General features: G+C 60.0%; 1 protein-coding gene and 1 long non-coding RNA gene across 3 annotated transcripts; both read right to left on the bottom strand.

The window, feature by feature from the left end:
* Window positions 1-88: 88 nt before the first annotated feature.
* Window positions 89-6,043, bottom strand: LOC128851461 (glutamine-rich protein 2-like). The gene is made up of 12 exons (XM_054060504.1): window positions 5,705-6,043; window positions 5,245-5,328; window positions 4,084-4,999; window positions 3,851-3,945; window positions 3,648-3,715; window positions 3,382-3,487; window positions 3,015-3,212; window positions 2,623-2,748; window positions 1,989-2,057; window positions 1,537-1,701; window positions 1,262-1,380; window positions 89-305 (listed from the first exon to the last, which is right to left on the bottom strand). Exons 1-12 carry the CDS (start codon window positions 6,041-6,043, stop codon window positions 89-91), a joined length of 2,502 nt encoding a protein of 833 aa, XP_053916479.1.
* Window positions 6,044-9,799: 3,756 nt separating this feature from the next.
* Window positions 9,800-11,156, bottom strand: LOC128851511 (uncharacterized). Of its 2 annotated transcripts, none has more exons than XR_008448877.1 (4): window positions 11,054-11,156; window positions 10,392-10,521; window positions 10,141-10,225; window positions 9,800-9,936 (listed from the first exon to the last, which is right to left on the bottom strand). It is a non-coding gene; the product is annotated as an uncharacterized LOC128851511 (long non-coding RNA). The 2 variants fall into 2 exon arrangements; XR_008448878.1 differs by having other exon boundaries at window positions 10,141-10,228.
* Between the last annotated feature and the right edge of the window lie 11,748 nt (window positions 11,157-22,904).

The following is a 22,904-nucleotide window of genomic DNA, read 5'->3' on the forward strand; positions in this document are numbered from 1 at the left end:
CTGGGACAATCGGCCCACCCCGGCTCAGGGCAGCACCTCAGAGCCTTGGGCTTGTACCCAATGGCAGCCCCCTGTCCCCGGGCAGGGGTCACTGTGCCCCTGCTGCCAGACAGGGCTGTCCAGGGGGCTTTGCAGGGCGCTTGGCAGGGCTGGACACCCAAGCCCCCGTGTCCCACACAGCGGGGCAGCGCCAGCACCCATCTCCCCCATCCCACCCACGGTGCCGGGTGTTACTCACAGGTCCGGGTGCCGTCACAGCGAGGGGTTGGTCACAGGACAGGCAGTGGCAATGGGCCTGCGGGTACCTGGGGAGGGGAGAGAAAGGCTGGGTGAGCTCCAGGGGGGACACGGCTCACAGGCAGCAGCAAGGAGCCGCGCACTGCCCTGTAGGGAGTTACCACATTTGCAGGGGGGCCACCGGGCGTTGAGCCCGATTTGTCCCCCACCAGCCTAACACGGTCTGTCTGCTTCCAGAACCGAGGGGTTTGGAGTAGGGAGAGCAGTTGTTTGTGGGCTGGGAACCAGCTCAACCTCGTATTAGGCACCAGAGAATCCACAGAGGGGAGTGTCCAAACCCCACCAGAAGCACAGGAACTGCTCCTACGGACACCCACGCCACTGCAGTCCCATGGGATCTGGGCGTGCTGGCAAGGCCAAAGGAAGCGATTATAGTAGTCCTTATTGGGATGGGATGCTCCCAGCCTGGGAGCCAGCGCTGAGCCTGGGGGATGCAGCGTTCCCATGGGTTTAGTATAGGCTTTGTCACCACTGCCTGAGGACCAGCACATGCTTGCTTTTGCCCTGCCACCCAGCTCCGAAACCCGGCAGCTGCCCAGGGCTGGCAGGGACATGGAGTGAAGGGCACAGGCACCCACACCTGCCATCCCAAGTGGCCCTCGCAGCGCTTGCCTCAGCGCTAATTACACCCCGGGGCCTTGCCAGGAGGGCAGGTCACAAGCCAGGTCCGCAGGGCACTGCGTGTCACAGCCCTGCCCGGGAGGACGAGCCACCAGCCCTGACCCTCAACCCAGAAAAGCCTTTGTACCCACACCCCAGTATCCCCTCCTTGTGCCTTCTCTGGCATGGGGAAGCTGCTGCTGGCTCCTGGTGGGAGGAGAAGACCCAGCTGCTTCCTCTCCATCCCCACTGTTTGCTGGCTAAATTGCTCCCGTGCCAGGGTACCACGCTGGCCGTGATGGCCACAGGGCATAAACAGGACAAGCGCTCTCCCCAAAGCCACCCCTGTGCCCATCACACTCACTTCATCCCAGCTGCTCCATCGGCTGTCCCTGTCTGTGGCACGATGTCCTTGAGCTGCTTCAGGGTGTTCTTACAGTGCTCCAGTTGGCTCTGGACAGGCGCCAGCTCCGGGCGATCCAGCTGTGGACAGGTGGACCAGCTCAGCGTGCTGCCCCGGCGTGGGACGTGGTGGTCCCCGGGAGAGAGCCGGGAGGGGAGACCCTCGGACGGAGGCTGCCTTAGTCTGCCCGGCCCAAAAGTGCCTGCGTTTGGCAGCGGGGACGAATCAGCCCTCACCTTGGAGTCCATCACCTCCCTGAGCTGCTGCTGCAGCTGCTGCAAGCCCTGCTCCTGGGCCATCCCCTGGCTCTGGATCTTCTCTATTATCTCCATCAGCCGCTCCATGCTGGCCTCAAACTGGCTTCGGCTGACTTGGCTGCCCGCGGTGGATTTGGTTGCTTTCTGGCAACAGGGAGAGGCAGGAGAGAGGTGAGGAAGGTTTGATGGGAGACGGGCAGGGCCCGCCGGTGTCGGAAGGAGAAGTGGCGATATGGCCCCCCTTGCCCCATCAGCCCTGTGGGCTTGGTCCCTGCAGGGAGACACCGAGGCCTGGTGAGGGGCCCACAGTTGGTCTGGAAATCCTCCCTCCCTCTGTCCGGTTTCTGCCATCGAGCACCCAAGGGACAGGGGGCATTTGTCACTCTGCCCGGGATCCCCTTGCCTGGCACAGCGGCCCCTTGAGGACATACCGAATCGACTTCCAGGACTTCCTTCTCTCCTTTCTTCTCCTCCAGCCTCTCCAGGAACAGGAACAGAGCCTTCCAAAGCAGAAAGCACCCCATGATGACGCAGCACGGTGGGAGCTGCCTCCCAGCCAGCCGAGCACATCCCCCACACGCCCCAAACCTCCAGGAAAGACATGTTCATAGAATCGTAGAATCGTAGAATAGTTAGGGTTGGAAGGGACCTTAAAGATCATTTAGTTCCAAACCCTTGCCATGGGCAGGGACATCCCACCAAATCAGGCTGACCAAGGCCCCGTCCAACCTGGCCTTGAACACCTCCGGGGATGGGGCAGACACAACTTCCCCGGGCAACCTGTTCCACTGTCTCACCACTCTCATAGTGAAGAAATTCTTCCTCATGTCCAGTCTAGATCTGCCCCTCTCCAGTTTCTACCCATTCCCCATCGTCCTAGCCCCACGAGCCTTTGTGAATAGCCCCTCTCCAGCTTTCCTGTAGGCCCCCTTCAGGTACTGGAAGGTAATTTTGGGGCTCTGCAGGGCTGCGAGCAGGTTAGTGGGGGGGACAAATCTCTCGCCATCCCCAGCCTGGGGCTGGCCTAGAGGATGCTCAGACCCCACGGGGTTTTCAGCCACCCACCTCTATATCTCTCTGCTTCTTCTCAGAGCCATCCAGGAGGTCTCTCACAGCAGAGCCCAGCCACTCATGTTGTGCTTGCAGCTGCGCAATGCTGGCCTGCATGTGCTTCAGGAGCTTCTCCTCCTGCTGCAGGAGGAAGGCGACAAGTTGGTGCTGTGCGAGGGGGACTGGCTGCCCCGTGGAGGCAAACCCAGGTGACTTGGCCAGCGGCCACGGGCTGTCGGTGCCAGCAGGACATTTCGCCCAAGGCTTTTTTTTCCTTCCATGCTGCTGGCTTGTAGAAGCCAAGCACGGGGGCAGCGAGGGACTCCTCCACGTCACAGCAAAGCACAGCCAGTCGTGGTGGGGTCCCAGCAGCCCCTCCCAAGGTCCCCACGCCACCACCTCCCTACCTGGCTCTTCTCATGCCGCTGCCTCGCCACCTTGCCCGCTGCCTGCTGGCACATGACGGATTCCACCTGCTCCTGCAGCTTCTCATAGTGCTGCAGGAGCTGCTCCACCTGCGTGCCGGTGTCCTTGCTGCAGATGGGGTGCGCTGCGTGCCCCTCTGCCTGCCTCAGGCTCTCCACCACCACCCTCAACTCATCCAGCTGCAGGAAGTGGAGAAGGAACAGGCTCTGAGGTGGGATGGACGCAGCCAGCGAGCCTAGGTGCCATGGAGGCTGCATGGCCCCATCCATCCCAGCGACGTGGCTGGGAAACCCACCAGGATCACCCCACTCAGCCAGTGGCTGGTGGGACTGTGCCCCCGCACCTCACCTGTGCCTGCAGCTGGTCGGCACTCTTGTCCACCAGCTGCTCCAGCGTGGCCTGGCTCTTCTGCTGCTGCTCTCCCAGCTCCTGCTTTAATTCCTGCAGCAGCAACCTGGACAGAGAGACAGAGGCACAGGCAGGCTTAGCCTCCATGGGGCTGCTGCAGTGTGCCCCAATGCGCCATGGTTCCAGCACCCTGAGCTCCCATGCAGCCCCATGGCGTAGGAAACCCTCTCCCACCCTTTCACCCCAGTTGCAGGGTGGTCTCATACCTGATGTCCTCTTTCCCTTCAGCTCCAGGCACCTGCAGCTTTCCAAGGGCGTCCTCCAGCTGCATGATCTGGAAACGGTGGTGGGGCAGAGTCAGGGCACAACCCCCTTATTGTCCCGGCACGGGGGCTCATTGCCTGCCCCCTCCGTGCCCAACTCCTCCCTGGCATCCCCGCAGCCCCCTCGGGGCCAGCCGCTGGCTCACCTTGCCTGTCTCACCCTGCAGGTCGCTGGCTGGGCTCTGCAGAGAGGACAGCTGGCTCTGGAGGTCGGACAGGGCACTGGTGATATTCTTCTGACCTGGAGAGTCGTGGTCCAAGGGGACACGTGGTTGGTGAGGGGGTCTCGCCCTCGGGGCCAGGCTGTGAGCATGGTGTTTCTCTCACCCAGAGTGCCCCCACCCCAAACAGCTCCCACCAGCCCCACCAGGACTCTCACCTCCCTCCGCGAAGAGCTGGTGGAGCTTTTCAAGCTCGGAGCGCTCCGCCTTGCTGGCTGCCAGCTGGGCCACCTGCTCCTTCAGGTTGGCATAGAGAATGCCGAGCTGCCCGATCTCCTGAAACACCTGTGCCTGTGTCCCTGCGATGGAGGTCTGGCTGCAAGAGGACCCTGACTCTGCCTCCAGGGTGGCGGATTGGGTGGTGGGGGACCCTGGCTCTGCTCCCTGGGTAGGGATCTGGGTGAGAGCGGACCCAGGCTGTTTCCCCAGAGTGGGGGATTGGGTGCCAGTGAACCCTGGCTCTGCCCCCAGGGTGGGGGCCTGTGTGCCAGGGGATCCTGGCTGTTTCCCCAGAGTGGGGGATTGGGTGCCAGGGAACCCTGGCTCTGCCCCCAGGGTGGGGGTCTGGGTGCCATGGGTTCCAGGCTTAACCCCCTGGGTGGGGGTTGAAGTGCCAGGGGACCCCGGCTGTTTCCCCAGCGTGGGGGATTGGGTGCCAGGGGAGCCTGGCTCTGCCCCCGGGGTCAGGGTCGAGGTGCCAGGGGACCCTGGCTGTGTCCCCAGGGTGGGGGCCTGTGTGCCAGGGGATCCTGGCTGTTTCCCCAGCGTGGGGGATTGGGTGCCAGGGGAGCCTGGCTCTGCCCCCGGGGTGCGGGTCGAAGTGCTAGGGGACCCTGGCTGTGTCCCCAGAGTGGGGGCCTGTGTGCCAGGGGATCCTGGCTGTGCCCCTAGAGTCAGGGTCTGGGTGTTGGGGGACCCTAGCTCTGCCCCCAGGGTGGGGGTCTGGGTGACAGGGGACCCTGGCTGGGTCCCCAGGTTGCCGGTCTGGGTGCCAGGCGCTGATCTGGTCCCGCGCTGGGTGTCCTCTTCTGCCCTGGGGCTCTTGACAGGGCCTGAGGGGCCCCCACTGCCCTGCTGGGAAGAGAAGGCAAAGGGCAGCACGTTTAGAAGCAGCCCTGCAGAGGTGAGGACAGAGCCCAGGTCACCCTCCCACCGTTTCCCCAGTCCCTGTCTGCCTGTCCTTCAGCCTCTTCTGGGGAAAGAAGGGATACAGGGCTCAGCCGGGCCACAGAAGTTAGGGCCGGGGTGGCAGGGGGGATGAGCAGAGAGGCAGAGAGCAGGGTGAGGGCTCAGCTTCATCCTAGGGGCACCAAGCTCACCAAGCCAAGTGCCTTCTGCAGCTGCTGGATTTCCGCTTCCATGCGTTCCTGCGCTGCCTTCATTGCGTCGATCTCAAGGAGAGCCTGGGGAAGAGGGGTGGCAGGGATGAGTCCCTGGGAGGGCCCCTGGGGACCAGGACCTTCAGCCCCGCTGTGTCCAGCACAGAGCGCGCGGGCAGCACATGATCCGGCCCCACAACTGCAGCCACCGTTGGCTGCGTCAGAGCCGCCAGAACTCACTGGTGGCAACGTAGGGAGGACCCAGAGCACGCGGAGCAGCATTTCGGCCCCAGCTCTTCCGCCCCGAAACTCCATCCCTTTCCCGCAGTGCAGCCCCACATGCCACTGTGAGCTGGGTTTAAAACCAGACCTTGGTCTGAGGCCAGCACAGTGACAGCGCAGAGCCCGGAGGAGCAGGCGTCTTGCAGGGGAGCACCCAGGGCACTGGGCAGAGCCTCACCTTGGAGACGCTGCTCTCGCTTGCGTCTTTCTCCAGCTGCCCCACAGAGGTGACCTGGAGACTGCTCGCTGTCCCCGCCAGTGCGTCCTTCACACTGACGAGTGGCTCCAGCTCTGTGCCGGGGCCTCCACCCTCTTCCCCTTCTTTGCTGGGGCACTGCAGGCTGTGGGTGCTCCCCAGGAGGGGTGTCGGGCTGCGCCCCACCGCCCGGAGAGGCAGGTCCTGCAACCCCAGGTGCTGGAGTATGGCCTCCAGCAGGCCATGCAGCTCCCCAAAGTCGACCGAAAAGGGAGAACCGAAGGCAGCATCCAGCCTCTGGGACAGGGTGAGCGAGGCCATGGCTGCTGCCCTGCCTGGTATCACAACGCTGCCCCCACGGCGGGACAGGAGCCTTTCTGCCTGAACACCCACTGACAGCAAAGGACCAGCACTGAGTGGCCACAGGCAGTGGGTGACCCACAGAGAGCGAATGAGCCACGCACGCCGAGTGTCACAGGGACAGTGAGTGACCCACAGGCAGTGGGTGACCCACAGAGAGCGAGTGAGCCACACACGCCGAGTGTCACAGGGACACTGAGTGACCCACAGGCAGTGGGTGACCCACAGAGAAAAGTGAGCCACGCACGCCGAGTGTCACACGGACACTGAGTGACCCACAGGCAGTGGGTGACCCACAGAGAGCGAGTGAGCCACGCACGCCGAGTGTCACACGGACACTGAGTGACCCACAGGCAGTGGGTGCCCCCACACTGTGCGTGCCCACAGCTAGTGTCACAATGGGGGCGGGACAGGGCTCATTGTGACACTATCCGTTGCCAGGCAATGCCCCCAGGAACCGTGGGCACCATCACGGGGTCCCTGCCAGGACCTGGGATCAAATTCTCTCTGCGCATGGCAGATGCCCGGGGTCCCTGCTGCCTTCTCCAGCCCCTCCCTGGCAGCTTGAACCACGCAGGCAGTGCGGGAGCTGCCACCACTGCTCAAAAATACCCCAAACCCCCCAAGTCTGGGTGCGCAGCGAGAGGGGAATAAAGAACCAAAACAATTTCTGAGGGGGAAATCCCAATTTTGTCTTCCTCTCTGGGCTCCGTCCAGCCCTCATTAAAATCCATGCAAAACCTCCTCCTGCCTTTCCTCCCACTGCCCATTACGCAGAGCCCTTGAACTGACTCGTGGGCAAAGCGATACCCCGTGCAGCTGCGGTTTGGGAGAGTTTGGAGAGGGCTGTGAGGAGATCTGGGGGAAAGTTGTGTTTTTGGGGTGTTTGTGAGAGGAGATTTGAGGTGAAAAAAAAAAAAAATCACCTTTTTGGGGACCGCATGAGGTGATTTGGCGTAAAGAAAAAAATATCATGTTTTGGGGAGTTTGTGAGGGGATACGGGGCAAAAAAAATCACATTTTGTGGGAGCTCGAGTGGAAAATTCAGAGGTTTTGAGGTGAAAGTCATGGTTTTGGAGAGTTTGGGGAAGGGTTTGGGGTTGAAAGTCACGCTTTTGAGGCATTTATGAGGAGATTTGTGGTCTAAGCCGTAATTGTGGGAGAGTTCGAGGGGTGTGTGAGGAGACCGTTATGAGATCTCAGGCAGATATATTCTCAAACCGATGCCCCGTGCAGCTGCGATTTGGGAGAGTTTGGAGAGGGCTGTGAGGAGATCTGGAGGAAAGTTGCGTTTTTGGTGAGTTTGAGAGGAGTTTTGAGGTAAGAATCATAATGAGGTAAGACTTTTTTGGGGAGCGCGTGAGGGGATTTGAGGTAAAACAATCACATTTGGGGGGTGTTTGAGGGGAAATTCGAGAAGGCTCGAAGTGAGAGCCGTGTTTTGTGGGAGTTTTGGGAAGGGATTTCGGTTTAAAGTTGTCGTTTTGGGCCATTTATAATGAGAGTTGCAGTGAAAGTCACGTTTGGCGGTAACTTGTAAGGCGACTTGGGGTAAAAGCAACATATTTTGGGGTCATTTGAAGGGAAGTTTGAGAGTATTTGAGGTGAAAGACATGGTTGTGGGGAATTTAGGGCAGAGATTTGGAGTGAAAGTGCTCCTCTGGGGGATTTTGTAAGGAGACTTGTGGTAGAAGTTGCGTTTTGGGGGATTTGGAAGGTGATTTGTGGTAAACCAGTCCTATTTTGGAGGAGCTGAAGAAGATTTGAGGTGGAAGTCGTGGTCTTGTGGAGTTTGAGAAGGGAATTGGGGTGTAAGGTGGTCTTTTGGGGGCATTTGAAAGGAGACGCGTGGTCATAAGTTACGTTTGGGGGGTAGTTTTTGAGGGGACTTGGGTTAAAACCAATCCTATTTGGAGGGAGTTTGAGTGGCAATTTGAGACTATTTGAGGGGAAAGACGTGGTTTGGGGGTGTTTGGGGAAGGGATTTGTGTGAAAGTCATCTTTTGGGGGGAGTTGTGAGGAGATCTGAGATGAAAGTTGCTTTCTGGTGGATGTAGTGAGGGGGTTTGGGGTAAAAACCCACAAAGGGGGGTAGTTCAAAGCAAAATGTAAGAGGTCTTGAGGGGAAAGATGTGGTTTGGGGGAATTCGGGGAAAGGATTGGGGGTGATTTTGGGGGAAGGGATTTGGGTGGGATCTTTTGCCTCAGTCTTCACCGATAACTGCTCTCCTCGCCCCTCCTGGGTCATGGGACAGAAAAATGTCCCGTGGACACCCCACCAGCGCCAGGCCTCCGGAGGGAGGAAGGAGAGGGAGAAGCTTTTTTCCCCCCCTTTTTTTTTCCCCCTGCCTCTCCCGCCCCCCCCCAAGAGCTGCCTTTATCTTCTCCTGGAACTTCTTTTCTTGGGCCTGTAATCTCTCATTTAGCTCCTTATCTTTGGTGTACTAGCTGCTCATCATACTTAGCACCCAGTTCTTCGGTTGCTCACCTTCTTTCAGGTGGTGTACTGCTTCAGTGCTTCTCACTGGCTTTAGCACGTTCAACTGAGCGTCTCCGGACCCTATCCCTGTTCATTCCTGGTTCCTCATCTTCTTTCAGTTCTACTGCTTCGGTACTCTTCACTGGCTTTATTACGTTCAACCCAGTGTCATTGGCATTGCTGTTTCTCCGAGATTCCTCCCCTGACTGATATCAGGCATTTGCTTCCGGGGTTTGTGGCCCTCTTTGGGCACCATTTGGAGCAAGTAAAGGCCCAGCCTCCCTTTGGGTGGTGCAACCACCAACTCCTCCTTATTATGCCCAAGCAAGGCTTTCTACACCTTTAGCACCTCGTTAGCAGCTACCCCCGGTGATTTGCCACTTCTAAGGATCTTACAGCTGCAGCAATTAGGCCTAACTCAGCTGGCCACAAATTCTCTCTTATGGAGCAACCTACAGGAAAAACTATCCTCTTAGACATAGTGAGGCCACCTCTCTGCTACCATAGGATGAATCAGTGCAGGTCAGCTCTCACCTTCAGCAACATTCATTTTCATAGAACCATAGAATGGTTTTGCTTGGAAAAAACCTTTCAGATCTTCAATCCGACCATACCTGTCTAGGACTGCATTCCCAGGACCACTTATCAGTCAACTTCTGCTAGCTGGCTCCTTCCTTCTCAACTTCCAAGGTCTTCAAGGCAAACAACACCAAGCTCTAAGGAACACTCCCAACCCCCTTTGTCTGCTTTCCCTCTGCCCTCTTTCAGCTCAAAACTGTTGCCCTCGTCCTATCCCTGCACTCCCTGAGCAAGAGCCCCTCCCAGGTATTCCTGGAGCCCCTTTGCATACTGGAAGCTGCTAAGGCCTCTTTCTCCAGGCTCTGGATTTCCCAGGCCCTTGTTGCAGCAAAGCACACTTCCCTTCTGGCTTCTGAATTTCAGCCTGGCTTCTTGCACAGACCGCACAGACCCCCCACTTCACTCCACCCTCCCCCTCTGTCCTTCTCCACCCCTACAGGGCCGGGGGGAATTGGAACTGGGGGCTGAGGTTAATCAAGGTGATGCTTCCCGTCCCTGTCGCTGCTGTCCATGGCCCTTCCTCGGGAAGAGCGGAGCTGGATTTTAGTTTTGAAACCAATCTTGCTTAAAAAAAAACCAAAAAACCCAAAAAGAAAATAATAAAACAATAACAAGATGTTGAAGTTTTTTTATTGATCCCAAACCGACTAAATCAGAAAGTCGCTTTTCTCCCAGCATCTGTTGCTGCCCGTGCTGCCCAGCTGTTGGGTGCTGGGTTACGGCCGGAGGTTCTCTGGTGTCCAGGAGAGGTGTCTGTGAGAAGGTGCTGGCTCATCCTCTGTTGAGGCGGCAGAACCTGGGGGCGAGGGGCAGGGCTGAGCACCCCTGCAGCCCCAGGGCAGCTCTGCCAGCCCAGGACAGGGCCCCTGCCCGGCAGCAGACACCCAGACATGGGGTACTGCCCCCGCCCCGACGCAGGGGTGCTGGTGTCCAGGACCCCCCTACCGCGCTGTCCCCTTCCCACCCGCAGGGGCCCTGTGCCAGTCTGCTCCAGCTGTACCTTCCTTGCCCGCCAGAGCAGGCTACCGTCTCTTCCACCAGCCTCGGGAGACACAGCCGTCCTTGCCCACTCTTGCTGTCACCTCCTGCTGGGAAGGAGAGGGCGGGCTGGCTCAGACACGGGGCTGAATCCAGCAACCCTCCCACCGCCAGCTCTCCCTGGGGGAACTGAGGCATGGACCCCTCGGCGGGCTCAGTGTCCCCTCTCAGCCTCTCTCGTCCCTGCCGTGTCCCTACCTTCACCATTCTTACCTGGCTCGGCGGCGGGGTGCTGGGTGGCTTGGGCTGGAGGAACGGGTATTGCGGCAGTGGGTAGGTGGTAACGTGCAGGCCTCCGCTGCTCCGTGCCTCGCTGAGGAACCTGCACTCAGCTGATGGCTCCCTGTGGGACGGGGGTGCTCAGCGCTCGGCACAGCGTGTGCGCCCTGTGCCAGGCGGAGGGCACAGGGGCAACACCCTGCTGGGATCAAGCCCTCCCAGCTCCCCCAATCCCGCTGGATTCTGCTCTCTCCCCAAGGTGCCAGTGAACTGGCTGTGCCTGTGGTCAGTCCCTGCACCCCGTGCGAGGTGACACCAGGAGGCAGGAGCTGGGCTGCCCCAGCTGCAGGGCTGCATTTGGGGTAGGCGTTTCACAGGAGGCACCTGATGCCGGCCCCAAGCCCGAAGTCAGGGCTGAGACCAGACACAACTCATCACGCGCAGCTCAAACGCCCTTGAGACGGAGACCTGGGCAGGGCAGGGCAGCTTTGGGGGGAGCTGTAAAACCCCGCAGAGCTGGGGCAAGCACAGCCGACCCCTGCGACATCTCCTCCCAAGCCCTCTACCCTCCCCTCGGGAAGAGCTTCCCCCTTGCCAGGACTCGGCTGGGCCAGCTCGCACCCACGGGGCTGCAGATGGGTCCCCGTCTCCCCTACCTGTTGCTGTGCTGCTGCGTCTCCTTGGTTTGGGGATTGGTGGTGGAGCTTGCAGTGAGGCGGGTGGGCAACGGCGGCAGCAATGGGAGGGTCACCTTTTTCCTGGGGAGGGCAGAGGCTGCGTGTGGGTGACTGGGGACAATCGGCCCACCCCGGCTCAGGGGCAGCACCTCAGAGCCTTGGCTTGTACCCAATGGCAGCCCCCTGTCCCCGGGCAGGGGTCACTGTGCCCCTGCTGCCAGACAGGGCTGTCCAGGGGGCTTTGCAGGGCGCTTGGCAGGGCTGGACACCCAAGCCCCCGTGTCCCACACAGCGGGGCAGCGCCAGCACCCATCTCCCCCATCCCACCCACGGTGCCCGGGTGTTACTCACGGTCCGGGTGCCGTCACAGCGAGGGGGTTGGTCACAGGACAGGCCGTGGCAATGGGCCTGCGGGTACCTGGGGAGGGGAGAGAAAGGCTGGGTGAGCTCCAGGGGGGACACGGCTCACAGGCAGCAGGCAAGGAGCCGCGCACTGCCCTGTAGGGAGTTACCACATTTGCAGGGGGGGCCACCGGGCGTTGAGCCCGATTTGTCCCCCACCAGCCTAACACGGTCTGTCTGCTTCCAGGAACCGAGGGGTTTGGAGTAGGGAGAGCAGTTGTTTGTGGGCTGGGAACCAGCTCAACCTCGTATTAGGCACCAGAGAATCCACAGAGGGGAGTGTCCAAACCCCACCAGAAGCACAGGAACTGCTCCTACGGACACCCACGCCACTGCAGTCCCATGGGATCTGGGCGTGCTGGCAAGGCCAAAGGAAGCGATTATAGTAGTCCTTATTGGGATGGGGATGCTCCCAGCCTGGGAGCCAGCGCTGAGCCTGGGGGATGCAGCGTTCCCATGGGTTTAGTATAGGCTTTGTCACCACTGCCTGAGGACCAGCACATGCTTGCTTTTGCCCTGCCACCCAGCTCCGAAACCCGGCAGCTGCCCAGGGCTGGCAGGGACATGGAGTGAAGGGCACAGGCACCCACACCTGCCATCCCAAGTGGCCCTCGCAGCGCTTGCCTCAGCGCTAATTACACCCCGGGGCCTTGCCAGGAGGGCAGGTCACAAGCCAGGTCCGCAGGGCACTGCGTGTCACAGCCCTGCCCGGGAGGACGAGCCACCAGCCCTGACCCTCAACCCAGAAAAGCCTTTGTACCCACACCCCAGTATCCCCTCCTTGTGCCTTCTCTGGCATGGGGAAGCTGCTGCTGGCTCCTGGTGGGAGGAGAAGACCCAGCTGCTTCCTCTCCATCCCCACTGTTTGCTGGCTAAATTGCTCCCGTGCCAGGGTACCACGCTGGCCGTGGTGGGCCACAGGGCATAAACAGGACAAGCGCTCTCCCAAAGCCACCCCTGTGCCCATCACACTCACTTCATCCCAGCTGCTCCATCGGCTGTCCCTGTCTGTGGCACGATGTCCTTGAGCTGCTTCAGGGTGTTCTTACAGTGCTCCAGTTGGCTCTGGACAGGCGCCAGCTCCGGGCGATCCAGCTGTGGACAGGTGGACCAGCTCAAGCGTGCTGCCCCGGCGTGGGACGTGGTGGTCCCCGGGAGAGAGCCGGGAGGGGAGGACCCTCGGACGGAGGCTGCCCTTAGTCTGCCCGGCCCAAAAGTGCCTGCGTTTGGCAGCGGGGACGAATCAGCCCTCACCTTGGAGTCCATCACCTCCCTGAGCTGCTGCTGGCAGCTGCTGCAAGCCCTGCTCCTGGGCCATCCCCTGGCTCTGGATCTTCTCTATTATCTCCATCAGCCGCTCCATGCTGGCCTCAAACTGGCTTCGGCTGACTTGGCTGCCCGCGGTGGATTTGGTTGCTTTCTGGCAACAGGGAGAGGCAGGAGAGAGGTGAGGAAGGTTTGATGGGAGACGGGCAGGGCCCGCCGGGTGTCGGAAGGAGAAGTGGCGATATGGCCCCCCCTTGCCCCATCAGCCCTGTGGGCTTGGTCCCTGCAGGGGAGACACCGAGGCCTGGTGAGGGGCCCACAGTTGTCTGGAAATCCTCCCTCCCTCTGTCCGGTTCTGCCATCGAGCACCCAAGGGACAGGGGGCATTTGTCACTCTGCCCGGGATCCCCTTGCCTGGCACAGCGGCCCCTTGAGGACATACCGAATCGACTTCCAGGACTTCCTTCTCTCCTTTCTTCTCCTCCAGCCTCTCCAGGAACAGGAACAGAGCCTTCCAAAGCAGAAAGCACCCCATGATGACGCAGCACGGTGGGAGCTGCCTCCCAGCCAGCCGAGCACATCCCCACACAACGCCCCAAACCTCCAGGAAAGACATGTTCATAGAATCGTAGAATCGTAGAATAGTTAGGGTTGGAAGGGACCTTAAAGATCATTTAGTTTCCAAACCCTTGCCATGGGCAGGGACATCCCACCAAATCAGGCTGACCAAGGCCCCGTCCAAACCTGGCCTTGAACACCTCCGGGGATGGGGCAGACACAACTTCCCCGGGCAACCTGTTCCACTGTCTCACCACTCTCATAGTGAAGAAATTCTTCCTCATGTCCAGTCTAGATCTGCCCCTCTCCAGTTTCTACCCATTCCCCATCGTCCTAGCCCCACGAGCCTTTGTGAATAGCCCCTCTCCAGCTTTCCTGTAGGCCCCCTTCAGGTACTGGAAGGTAATTTTGGGGCTCTGCAGGGCTGCGAGCAGGTTAGTGGGGGGGACAAATCTCTCGCCATCCCCAGCCTGGGGCTGGCCTAGAGGATGCTCAGACCCCACGGGGTTTTCAGCCACCCACCTCTATATCTCTCTGCTTCTTCTCAGAGCCATCCAGGAGGTCTCTCACAGCAGAGCCCAGCCACTCATGTTGTGCTTGCAGCTGCGCAATGCTGGCCTGCATGTGCTTCAGGAGCTTCTCCTCCTGCTGCAGGAGGAAGGCGACAAGTTGGTGCTGTGCGAGGGGGACTGGCTGCCCCGTGGAGGCAAACCCAGGTGACTTGGCCAGCGGCCACGGGCTGTCGGTGCCAGCAGGACATTTCGCCCAAGGCTTTTTTTTTCCTTCCATGCTGCTGGCTTGTAGAAGCCAAGCACGGGGGCAGCGAGGGACTCCTCCACGTCACAGCAAAGCACAGCCAGTCGTGGTGGGGTCCCAGCAGCCCCTCCCAAGGTCCCCACGCCACCACCTCCCTACCTGGCTCTTCTCATGCCGCTGCCCTCGGCCACCTTGCCCGCTGCCTGCTGGCACATGACGGATTCCACCTGCTCCTGCAGCTTCTCATAGTGCTGCAGGAGCTGCTCCACCTGCGTGCCGGTGTCCTTGCTGCAGATGGGGTGCGCTGCGTGCCCCTCTGCCTGCCTCAGGCTCTCCACCACCACCCTCAACTCATCCAGCTGCAGGAAGTGGAGAAGGAACAGGCTCTGAGGTGGGATGGACGCAGCCAGCGAGCCTAGGTGCCATGGAGGGCTGGCATGGCCCCATCCATCCCAGCGACGTGGCTGGAAACCCACCAGGATCACCCCACTCAGCCAGTGGCTGGTGGGGACTGTGCCCCCGCACCTCACCTGTGCCTGCAGCTGATCGGCACTCTTGTCCACCAGCTGCTCCAGCGTGGCCTGGCTCTTCTGCTGCTGCTCTCCCAGCTCCTGCTTCTAATTCCTGCAGCAGCAACCTGGACAGAGAGACAGAGGCACAGGCAGGCTTAAGCCTCCATGGGGCTGCTGCAGTGTGGCCCCAATGCGCCATGGTTCCAGCACCCTGAGCTCCCATGCAGCCCCATGGCGTAGGAAACCCTCTCCCACCCTTTCACCCCAGTTGCAGGGTGGTCTCATACCTGATGTCCCTCTTTCCCTTCAGCTCCAGGCACCTGCAGCTTTCCAGGGGCGTCCTCCAGCTGCATGATCTGGAAACGGTGGTGGGGCAGAGTCAGGGCACAACCCCCTTATTGTCCCGGCACGGGGGGCTCATTGCCTGCCCCCTCCGTGCCCAACTCCTCCTGGCATCAACCCGCAGCCCCCTCGGGGCCAGCCGCTGGCTCACCTTGCCTGTCTCACCCTGCAGGTCCGCTGGCTGGGCTCTGCAGAGAGGACAGCTGGCTCTGGAGGTCGGACAGGGCCACTGGTGATATTCTTCTGACCTGGAGAGTCGTGGTCCAAGGGGACACGTGGTTGGTGAGGGGGTCTCGCCCTCGGGGCCAGGCTGTGAGCATGGGTGTTTCTCTCACCCAGAGTGCCCCCACCCCAAACAGCTCCCACCAGCCCCACCAGGACTCTCACCTCCCTCCGCGAAGAGCTGGTGGAGCTTTTCAAGCTCGGAGCGCTCCCGCCTTGCTGGCTGCCAGCTGGGGCCCCTGCTCCTTCAGGTTGGCATAGAGAATGCCGAGCTGCCCGATCTCCTGAAACACCTGTGCCTGTGTCCCTGCGATGGAGGTCTGGCTGCAAGAGGACCCTGACTCTGCCTCCAGGGTGGCGGATTGGGTGGTGGGGGACCCTGGCTCTGCTCCCTGGGTTAGGGATCTGGGTGCCAGCGGACCCAGGCTGTTTCCCCAGAGTGGGGGATTGGGTGCCAGTGAACCCTGGCTCTGCCCCCAGGGTGGGGGTTGAGGTGCCAGCGGACCCTGGCTGTTTCCCCAGAGTGGGGGATTGGGTGCCAGGGAACCCTGGCTCTGCCCCCAGGGTGGGGGTCTGGGTGCCATGGGTTCCAGGCTTAACCCCCTGGGTGGGGTTGTGAAGTGCCAGGGGACCCCGGCTGTTTCCCCAGCGTGGGGGGATTGGGTGCCAGGGGAGCCTGGCTCTGCCCCCGGGGTCAGGGTCGAGGTGCAGGGGACCCTGGCTGGTGTCCCCAGGGTGGGGGCCGTGTGCCAGGGGATCCTGGCTGTTTCCCCAGCTGTGGGGGATTGGGTGCCAGGGGATCCTGGCTCTGCCCCCGGGGTGCGGGTCGAAGTTGCTATGGGGACCCTGGCGTTGTCCCAGAGTGGGGGCCTGTGTGCCAGGGGATCCTGGCTTGTGCCCCTAGAGCTCAGGGTCTGGGTGTTGGGGGACCCTAGCTCTGCCCCCAGGGTGGGGGTCTGGGTGACAGGGGACCCTGCTGGGTTCCCCAGGTTGCCGGTCTGGGTGCCAGGCGCTGATCTGGTCCCGCGCTGGGTGTCCTTCTTCTGCCCCTGGGGCTCTTGACAGGGCCTTGAGGGGGCCCCAACTGCCCTGCTGGGAAGAGAAGGCAAAGGGCAGCACGTTTAGAAGCAGCCCTGCAGAGGTGAGGACAGGAGCCCAAGGTCACCCTCCCACCGTTTCCCCAGTCCCTGTCTGCTGTCCTTCAGCCTCTTCTGGGGAAAGAAGGGATACAGGGCTCAGCCGGGCCACAGAAGTTAGGGCCGGGGTGCAGGGGGGATGAGCAGAGAGGCAGAGAGCAGGGTGAGGGCTCAGCTTCATCCTAGGGGCACCAAGCTCACCAAGCCAAGTGCCTTCTGCAGCTGCTGGATTTCCGCTTCCATGCGTTCCTGCGCTGCCTTCATTGCGTCGATCTCAAGGAGAGCCTGGGGAAGAGGGGTGGCAGGGATGAGTCCCTGGGAGGGCCCCTGTGGACCAGGACCTCAGCCCCCGCTGTGTCCAGCACAGAGCGTGCGGGCAGCACATGATCCGGCCCCACAACTGCAGCCACCAGTTGGCTGCGGTCAGAGCCGCCAGAACTCACTGGTGGCAACGTAGGGAGGGACCCAGAGCACGCGGAGCAGCATTTCGGCCCCAGCCTCTTCCACCCCGAAACTCCATCCCTTTCCCGCAGTGCAGCCCCACATGCCACTGTGAGCTGGTTTAAAACCAGACCTTGGTCTGAGGCCAGCACAGTGACAGCGCAGAGCCCGGAGGAGCAGGCGTCTTGCAGGGGGAGCACCCAGGGCACTGGGCAGAGCCTCACCTTGGAGACGCTGCTCTCGCTTGCGTCTTTCTCCAGCTGCCCCACAGAGGTGACCCTGGAGACTGCATCGCTGTCCCCGCCAGTGCGTCCTTCACACTGACGAGTGGCTCCAGCTCTGTGCCGGGGCCTCCACCCTCTCCCCTTCTTTTGCTGGGGCACTGCAGGCTGTGGGTGCTCCCCAGGAGGGGTGTCGGGCTGCGCCCCACCGCCCGGAGAGGCAGGTCCTGCAACCCCAGGTGCTGGAGTATGGCCTCCAGCAGGCCGTGCAGCTCCCCAAAGTCGACCGAAAAGGGAGAACCCGAAGGCAGCATCCAGCCTCTGGGACAGGGTGAGCGAGGCCATGGCTGCTGCCCTGCCTGGTATCACAACGCTGCCCCCACGGGCGGGACAGGAGCCTTTCTGCCTGAACACCCACTGACAGCAAAGGACCAGCACTGAGTGGCCACAGGCAGTGGGTGGACCCCACAGAGAGCGAGGTGAGCCACGCACGCCGAGTGTCCACAGGGACACTGAGTGACCCACAGGCAGTGGGTGACCCACAGAGAGCGAGTGAGCCACGCACGCCGAGTGTCACAGGGACACTGAGTGACCCACAGGAGTGGGTGACCCACAGAGAAAAGTGAGCCACGCACGCCGAGTGTCACACGGACACTGAGTGACCCACAGGCAGGTGGGTGACCCACAGAAGAGCGAGTGAGCCACGCACGGCCGAGTGTCACACGGACACTGAGTGACCCACAGGCAGTGGGTGCCCCCACACTGTGCGTGCCCACAGCTAGTGTCACAATGGGGGCGGGACAGGGCTCATTGTGACACTATCCGTTGCCAGGCAATGCCCCAGGAACCGTGGGCACCATCACGGGGGTCCCTGCCAGGAACCTGGGATCAAATTCCTCTCTGCGCATGGCAGATGCCCGGGGTCCCTGCTGCCTTCTCCAGCCCCTCCCTGGCAGCTTGAACCACGCAGGCAGTGCGGGAGCTGCCACCACTGCTCAAAAATACCCCAAACCCCCCCAAGTCTGGGTGCGCAGCGAGAGGGGAATAAAGAACCAAAACAATTTCTGAGGGGGGAAATCCCAATTTTGTCTTCCTCTCTGGGCTCCGTCCAGCCCTCATTAAAATCCATGGCAAAACCTCCTCCTGCCTTTCCTCCCACTGCCATTACGCAGAAGCCCTTGAACTGACTCGCTGGGCAAAGCGATACCCCGTGCAGCTGCGGTTTGGGAGAGTTTTGGAGAGGGCTGTGAGGAGATCTGGGGGAAATTTGTGTTTTTGGGGTGTTTGTGAGAGGAGATTTGAGGTGAAAAAAAAAAAAATCACCTTTTTGGGGACCGCATGAGGTGATTTGGCGTAAAGAAAAAAATATCATGTTTTGGGGAGTTTGTGAGGGGATACGGGGCAAAAAAAATCACATTTTGTGGGAGCTTCGAGTGGAAAATTCAGAGGTTTTTGAGGTGAAAGTCATGGTTTGGAGAGTTTGGGGAAGGGTTTGGGGTTGAAAGTCACGCTTTTGAGGCATTTATGAGGAGATTTGTGGTCTAAGCCATAATTGTGGGAGAGTTCGAGGGGTGTGTGAGGAGACCGTTATGAGATCTCAGGCAGATATATTCTCAAACCGATGCCCCGTGCAGCTGCGATTTGGGAGAGTTTGGAGAGGGCTGTGAGGAGATCTGGAGGAAAGTTGCGTTTTTGGAGAGTTTGGAGAGGAGTTTTGAGGTAGAGATCATAATGAGGTAAGACTTTTTTGGGGAGCGCGTGAGGGGATGTTGAGGTAAAACAATCACATTTGGGGGGTGTTTTGAGGGGAAATTCGGAAGGCTCGAAGTGAGAGCCGTGTTTTGTGGGAGTTTTGGGAAGGGATTTCGGTTTAAAGTTGTCGTTTTGGGCCATTTATAATGAGAGTTGCAGTGAAATTCACGTTTGGCGGTAACTTGTAAGGCGACTTGGGGTAAAAGCAACATATTTTGGGGTCATTTGAAGGGAAGTTTTGAGAGTATTTGAGGTGAAAGACATGGTTGTGGGGAATTTAGGGCAGAGATTTGGAGTGAAAGTGCTCCTCTGGGGATTTTGTAAGGGACTTGTGGTAGAAGTTGCGTTTTGGGGGATTTGGAAGGTGATTTGTGGTAAACCCAGTCCTATTTTGGAGGAGCTGAAGAAGATTTGAGGTGGAAGTCGTGGTCTTGTGGAGTTTGAGAAGGGAATTGGGGGTGTAGTTGGTCTTTTGGGGCATTTGAAAGGAGACGCGTGGTCATAAGTTACGTTTGGGGTAGTTTTTGAGGGGACTTGGGGTTAAAACCCATCCTATTTGGAGGGAGTTTGAGTGGCAATTTGAGGACTATTTGAGGGGAAGACGTGGTTTGGGGTGTTTGGGAAGGGATTTGTGTGAAAGTCATCTTTTGGGGGGAGTTGTGAGGAGATCTGAGATGAAAGTTGCTTTCTGGTGGATGTAGTGAGGGGGGTTTGGGGTAAAAACCCACAAAGGGGGGTAGTTCAAAGCAAAATGTAAGAGGTCTTGAGGGGAAAGATGTGGTTTGGGGAATTCGGGAAAGGATTGGGGGTGATTTTGGGGGGGAAGGGATTTGGGTGGGATCTTTGCCTCAGTCTTCACCGATAACGGCTCCTCCTCGCCCCTCCTGGGTCATGGGACAGAAAAATGTCCCGTGGCCACCCCACCAGCGCCAGGCCTCCGGAGGGAGGAAGGAGAGGGAGAAGCTTTTTTCCCCCCCTTTTTTTTTCCCCCTGCCTCTCCCGCCCCCCCCAAGAGCTGCCTTTATCTTCTCCTGGAACTTCTTTTCTTGGGCCTGTAATCTCTCATTAGCTCCTTATCTTTGGTGTACTAGCTGTCATCATACTTAGCACCCAGTTCTCGGTTGCTCACCTTCTTTTCAGGTGGTGTACTGCTTCAGTGCTTCTCACTGGCTTTAGCACGTTCAAACTGAGCGTCTCCGGACCCTATCCCTGTTTCATTCCTGGTTCCTCATCTTCTTTCAGTTCTACTGCTTCGGTACTCTTCACTGGCTTTATTACGTTCAACCCAGTTGTCATTGGCATTGCTGTTTCTCCGAGATTCCTCCCTGACTGATATCAGGCATTTGCTTCCGGGGTTTGTGGCCCTCTTTGGGCACCATTTGGAGCAAGTAAAGGCCCAGCCTCCCTTTGGGTGGTGCAACCACCAACTCCTCCTATTATGCCCAAGCAAGGCTTTCTACAACCTTTAGCACCTTCGTTAGCAGCTACCCCGGTGATTTGCCACTTCTAAGGATCTTACAGCTGCAGCAATTAGGCCTAACTCAGCTGGCCAACAAATTCTCTCTTATGGAGCAACCTACAGGAAAAACTATCCTCTTAGACATAGTGAGGGCACCTCTCTGCTACCATAGGATGAATCAGTGCAGGTCAAGCTCTCACCTTCAGCAACATTCATTTTCATAGAACCATAGAATGGTTTGCTTGGAAAAAACCTTTCAGATCTTCAATCCGACCATACCTGTCTAGGACTGCATTCCCAGGACCACTTATCAGTCAACTTCTGCTAGCTGGCTCCTTCCTTCTCAACTTCCAAGGTCTTCAAGGCAAACAGCACCAAGCTCTAAGGAAACACTCCCAACCCCTTTGTCTGCTTTCCCTCTGCCCTCTTTCAGCTCAAACTGTTGCCCTCGTCCCTATCCTGCACTCCCTGACGCAAGAGCCCCTCCCAGGTATTCCTGGAGCCCCTTTGCATACTGGAAGCTGCTAAGGCCTCTTTCTCCAGGCTCTGGATTTCCCAGGCCCTTGTTGCAGCAAAGCACAACTTCCCTTCTGGCTTCTGAATTTCAGCCTGGCTTCTTGCACAGACCGCACAGACCCCCCACTTCACTCCACCCTCCCCCTCTGTCCTTCTCCACCCCTACAGGGCCGGGGGGAATTGGAACTGGGGGCTGAGGTTAATCAAGGTGATGCTTCCCGTCCCTGTCGCTGCTGTCCATGGCCCCTTCCTCGGGAAGAGCGGAGCTGGATTTTAGTTTTGAAACCAATCTTGCTTAAAAAAAACCAAAAACCCCAAAAAGAAAATAATAAAACAATAACAAGATGTTGAAGTTTTTTTATTGATCCAAACCGACTCAAAATCAGAAAGTCGCTTTTCTCCCAGCATCTCTGTTGCTGCCCGTGGCTGCCCAGCTGTTGGGTGCTGGGTTACGGCCGGAGGTTCTCTGGTGTCCAGGAGAGGTGTCTGTGAGAAGGTGCTGGCATCATCCTCTGTTGAGGCGGCAGAACCTGGGGGCGAGGGGCAGGGCTTGAGCACCCCTGCAAGCCCCAGGGCAGCTCTGCCAGCCCAGGACAGGGCCCCTGCCCGGCAGCAGACACCCAGACATGGGGTACTGCCCCCGCCCCGACGCAGGGGTGCTGGTGTCCAGGACCCCCTACCGCACTGTCCCCCTTCCCACCCGCAGGGGGCCCTGTGCCAGTCTGCTCCAGCTGTACCTTCCTTGCCCGCCAGAGCAGGCTACCGTCTCTTCCACCAGCCTCGGGACGACACAGCCGTCCTTGCCCACTCTTGCTGTCACCTCCTGCTGGGAGGAGAGGGCGGGCTGGCTCAGACACGGGGCTGAATCCAGCAACCCTCCCACCGCCAGCTCTCCCTGGGGGAACTGAGGCATGGACCCCTCGGCGGGCTCAGTGTCCCCTCTCAGCCTCTCTCGTCCCTGCCGTGTCCCTACCTTCACACATTCTTACCTGGCTCGGCGGCGGGGTGCTGGGTGGGCTTGGGCTGGAGGAACGGGTATTGCGGCAGTGGGTAGGTGGTAACGTGGCAGGCCTCCGCTGCTCCGTGCCTCGCTGAGGAACCTGCACTCAGCTGATGGCTCCCTGTGGGACGGGGGTGCTCAGCGCTCCGGCACAGCGTGTGCGCCCTGTGCCAGGCGGAGGGCACAGGGGCACACCCTGCTGGGATCAAGCCCTCCCAGCTCCCCCAATCCCGCTGGATTCTGCTCTCTCCCCAAGGTGCCAGTGAACTGGCTGTGCCTGTGGTCAGTCCCTGCACCCCGTGCGAGGGACACCAGGAGGCAGGAGCTGGGCTGCCCCAGCTGCAGGGCTGCATTTGGGGTAGGCGTTTCACAGGAGGCACCTGATGCCGCCCCAAGGCCCGAAGTCAGGGCTGAGACCAGACACAAACTCCTCACGCGCAGCTCAAACGCCCTTGAGACGGAGACCTGGGCAGGGAAGGGCAGCTTTGGGGGGAGCTGTAAAACCCCGCAGAGCTGGGGCAAGCACAGCCGACCCCCTGCGACATCTCCTCCCCAAGCCCTCTACCCTCCCCTCGGGAAGAGCTCCCCCTTGCCAGGACTCGGGCTGGGGCCAGCTCGCACCCACGGGGCTGCAGATGGGGTCCCCGTCTCCCCTACCTGTTGCTGTGCTGCTGCGTCTCTTGGTTTGGGGATGGTGGGTGGAGCTTGCAGTGAGGCGGGTGGGCAACGGCGGCAGCAAATGGGAGGGTCACCTTTTTCCTGGGGAGGGGCAGAGGCTGCGTGTGGGTGACTGGGACAATCGGCCCACCCCGGCTCAGGGCAGCACCTCAGAGCCTGGGCTTGTACCCAATGGCAGCCCCCTGTCCCCGGGCAGGGGTCACTGTGCCCCTGCTGACCAGACAGGGCTGTCCAGGGGGCTTTGCAGGGCGCTTGGCAGGGCTGGACACCCAAGCCCCCGTGTCCCACACAGCGGGGCAGCGCCAGCACCCATCTCCCCATCCCACCCACGGTGCCGGGTGTTACTCACGGTCCGGGTGCCGTCACAGCGAGGGGTTGGTCACAGGACAGGCAGTGGCAATGGGCCTGCGGGTACCTGGGGAGGGGAGAGAAAGGCTGGGTGAGCTCCAGGGGGACACGGCTCACAGGCAAGCAGCAAGGAGCCGCGCACTGCCCTGTAGGGAGTTACCACATTTGCAGGGGGGCCACCGGGCGTTGAGCCCGATTTGTCCCCACCAGCCTAACACGGT

Source organism: Cuculus canorus, chromosome 2 (genome assembly GCF_017976375.1).
Source record: "Cuculus canorus isolate bCucCan1 chromosome 2, bCucCan1.pri, whole genome shotgun sequence".
NCBI classification, from domain to species: domain Eukaryota; kingdom Metazoa; phylum Chordata; class Aves; order Cuculiformes; family Cuculidae; genus Cuculus; species Cuculus canorus.

Excerpts from the sequence above, each read along its gene's own strand:
- LOC128851461 (XM_054060504.1), bottom strand. The coding sequence starts at position 6,043 with ATGGCCTCGCTCACCCTGTCCCAGAGGCTGGATGCTGCCTTCGGTTCT. Across the intron at positions 3,716-3,850 it reads TGCAGGGTGAGACAGGCAAG|ATCATGCAGCTGGAGGACGC; the intron begins GTGAGCCAGCGG and ends CACCGTTTCCAG. Across the intron at positions 2,058-2,622 it reads AGAAGCAGAGAGATATAGAG|GCTCTGTTCCTGTTCCTGGA; the intron begins GTGGGTGGCTGA and ends CTGCTTTGGAAG.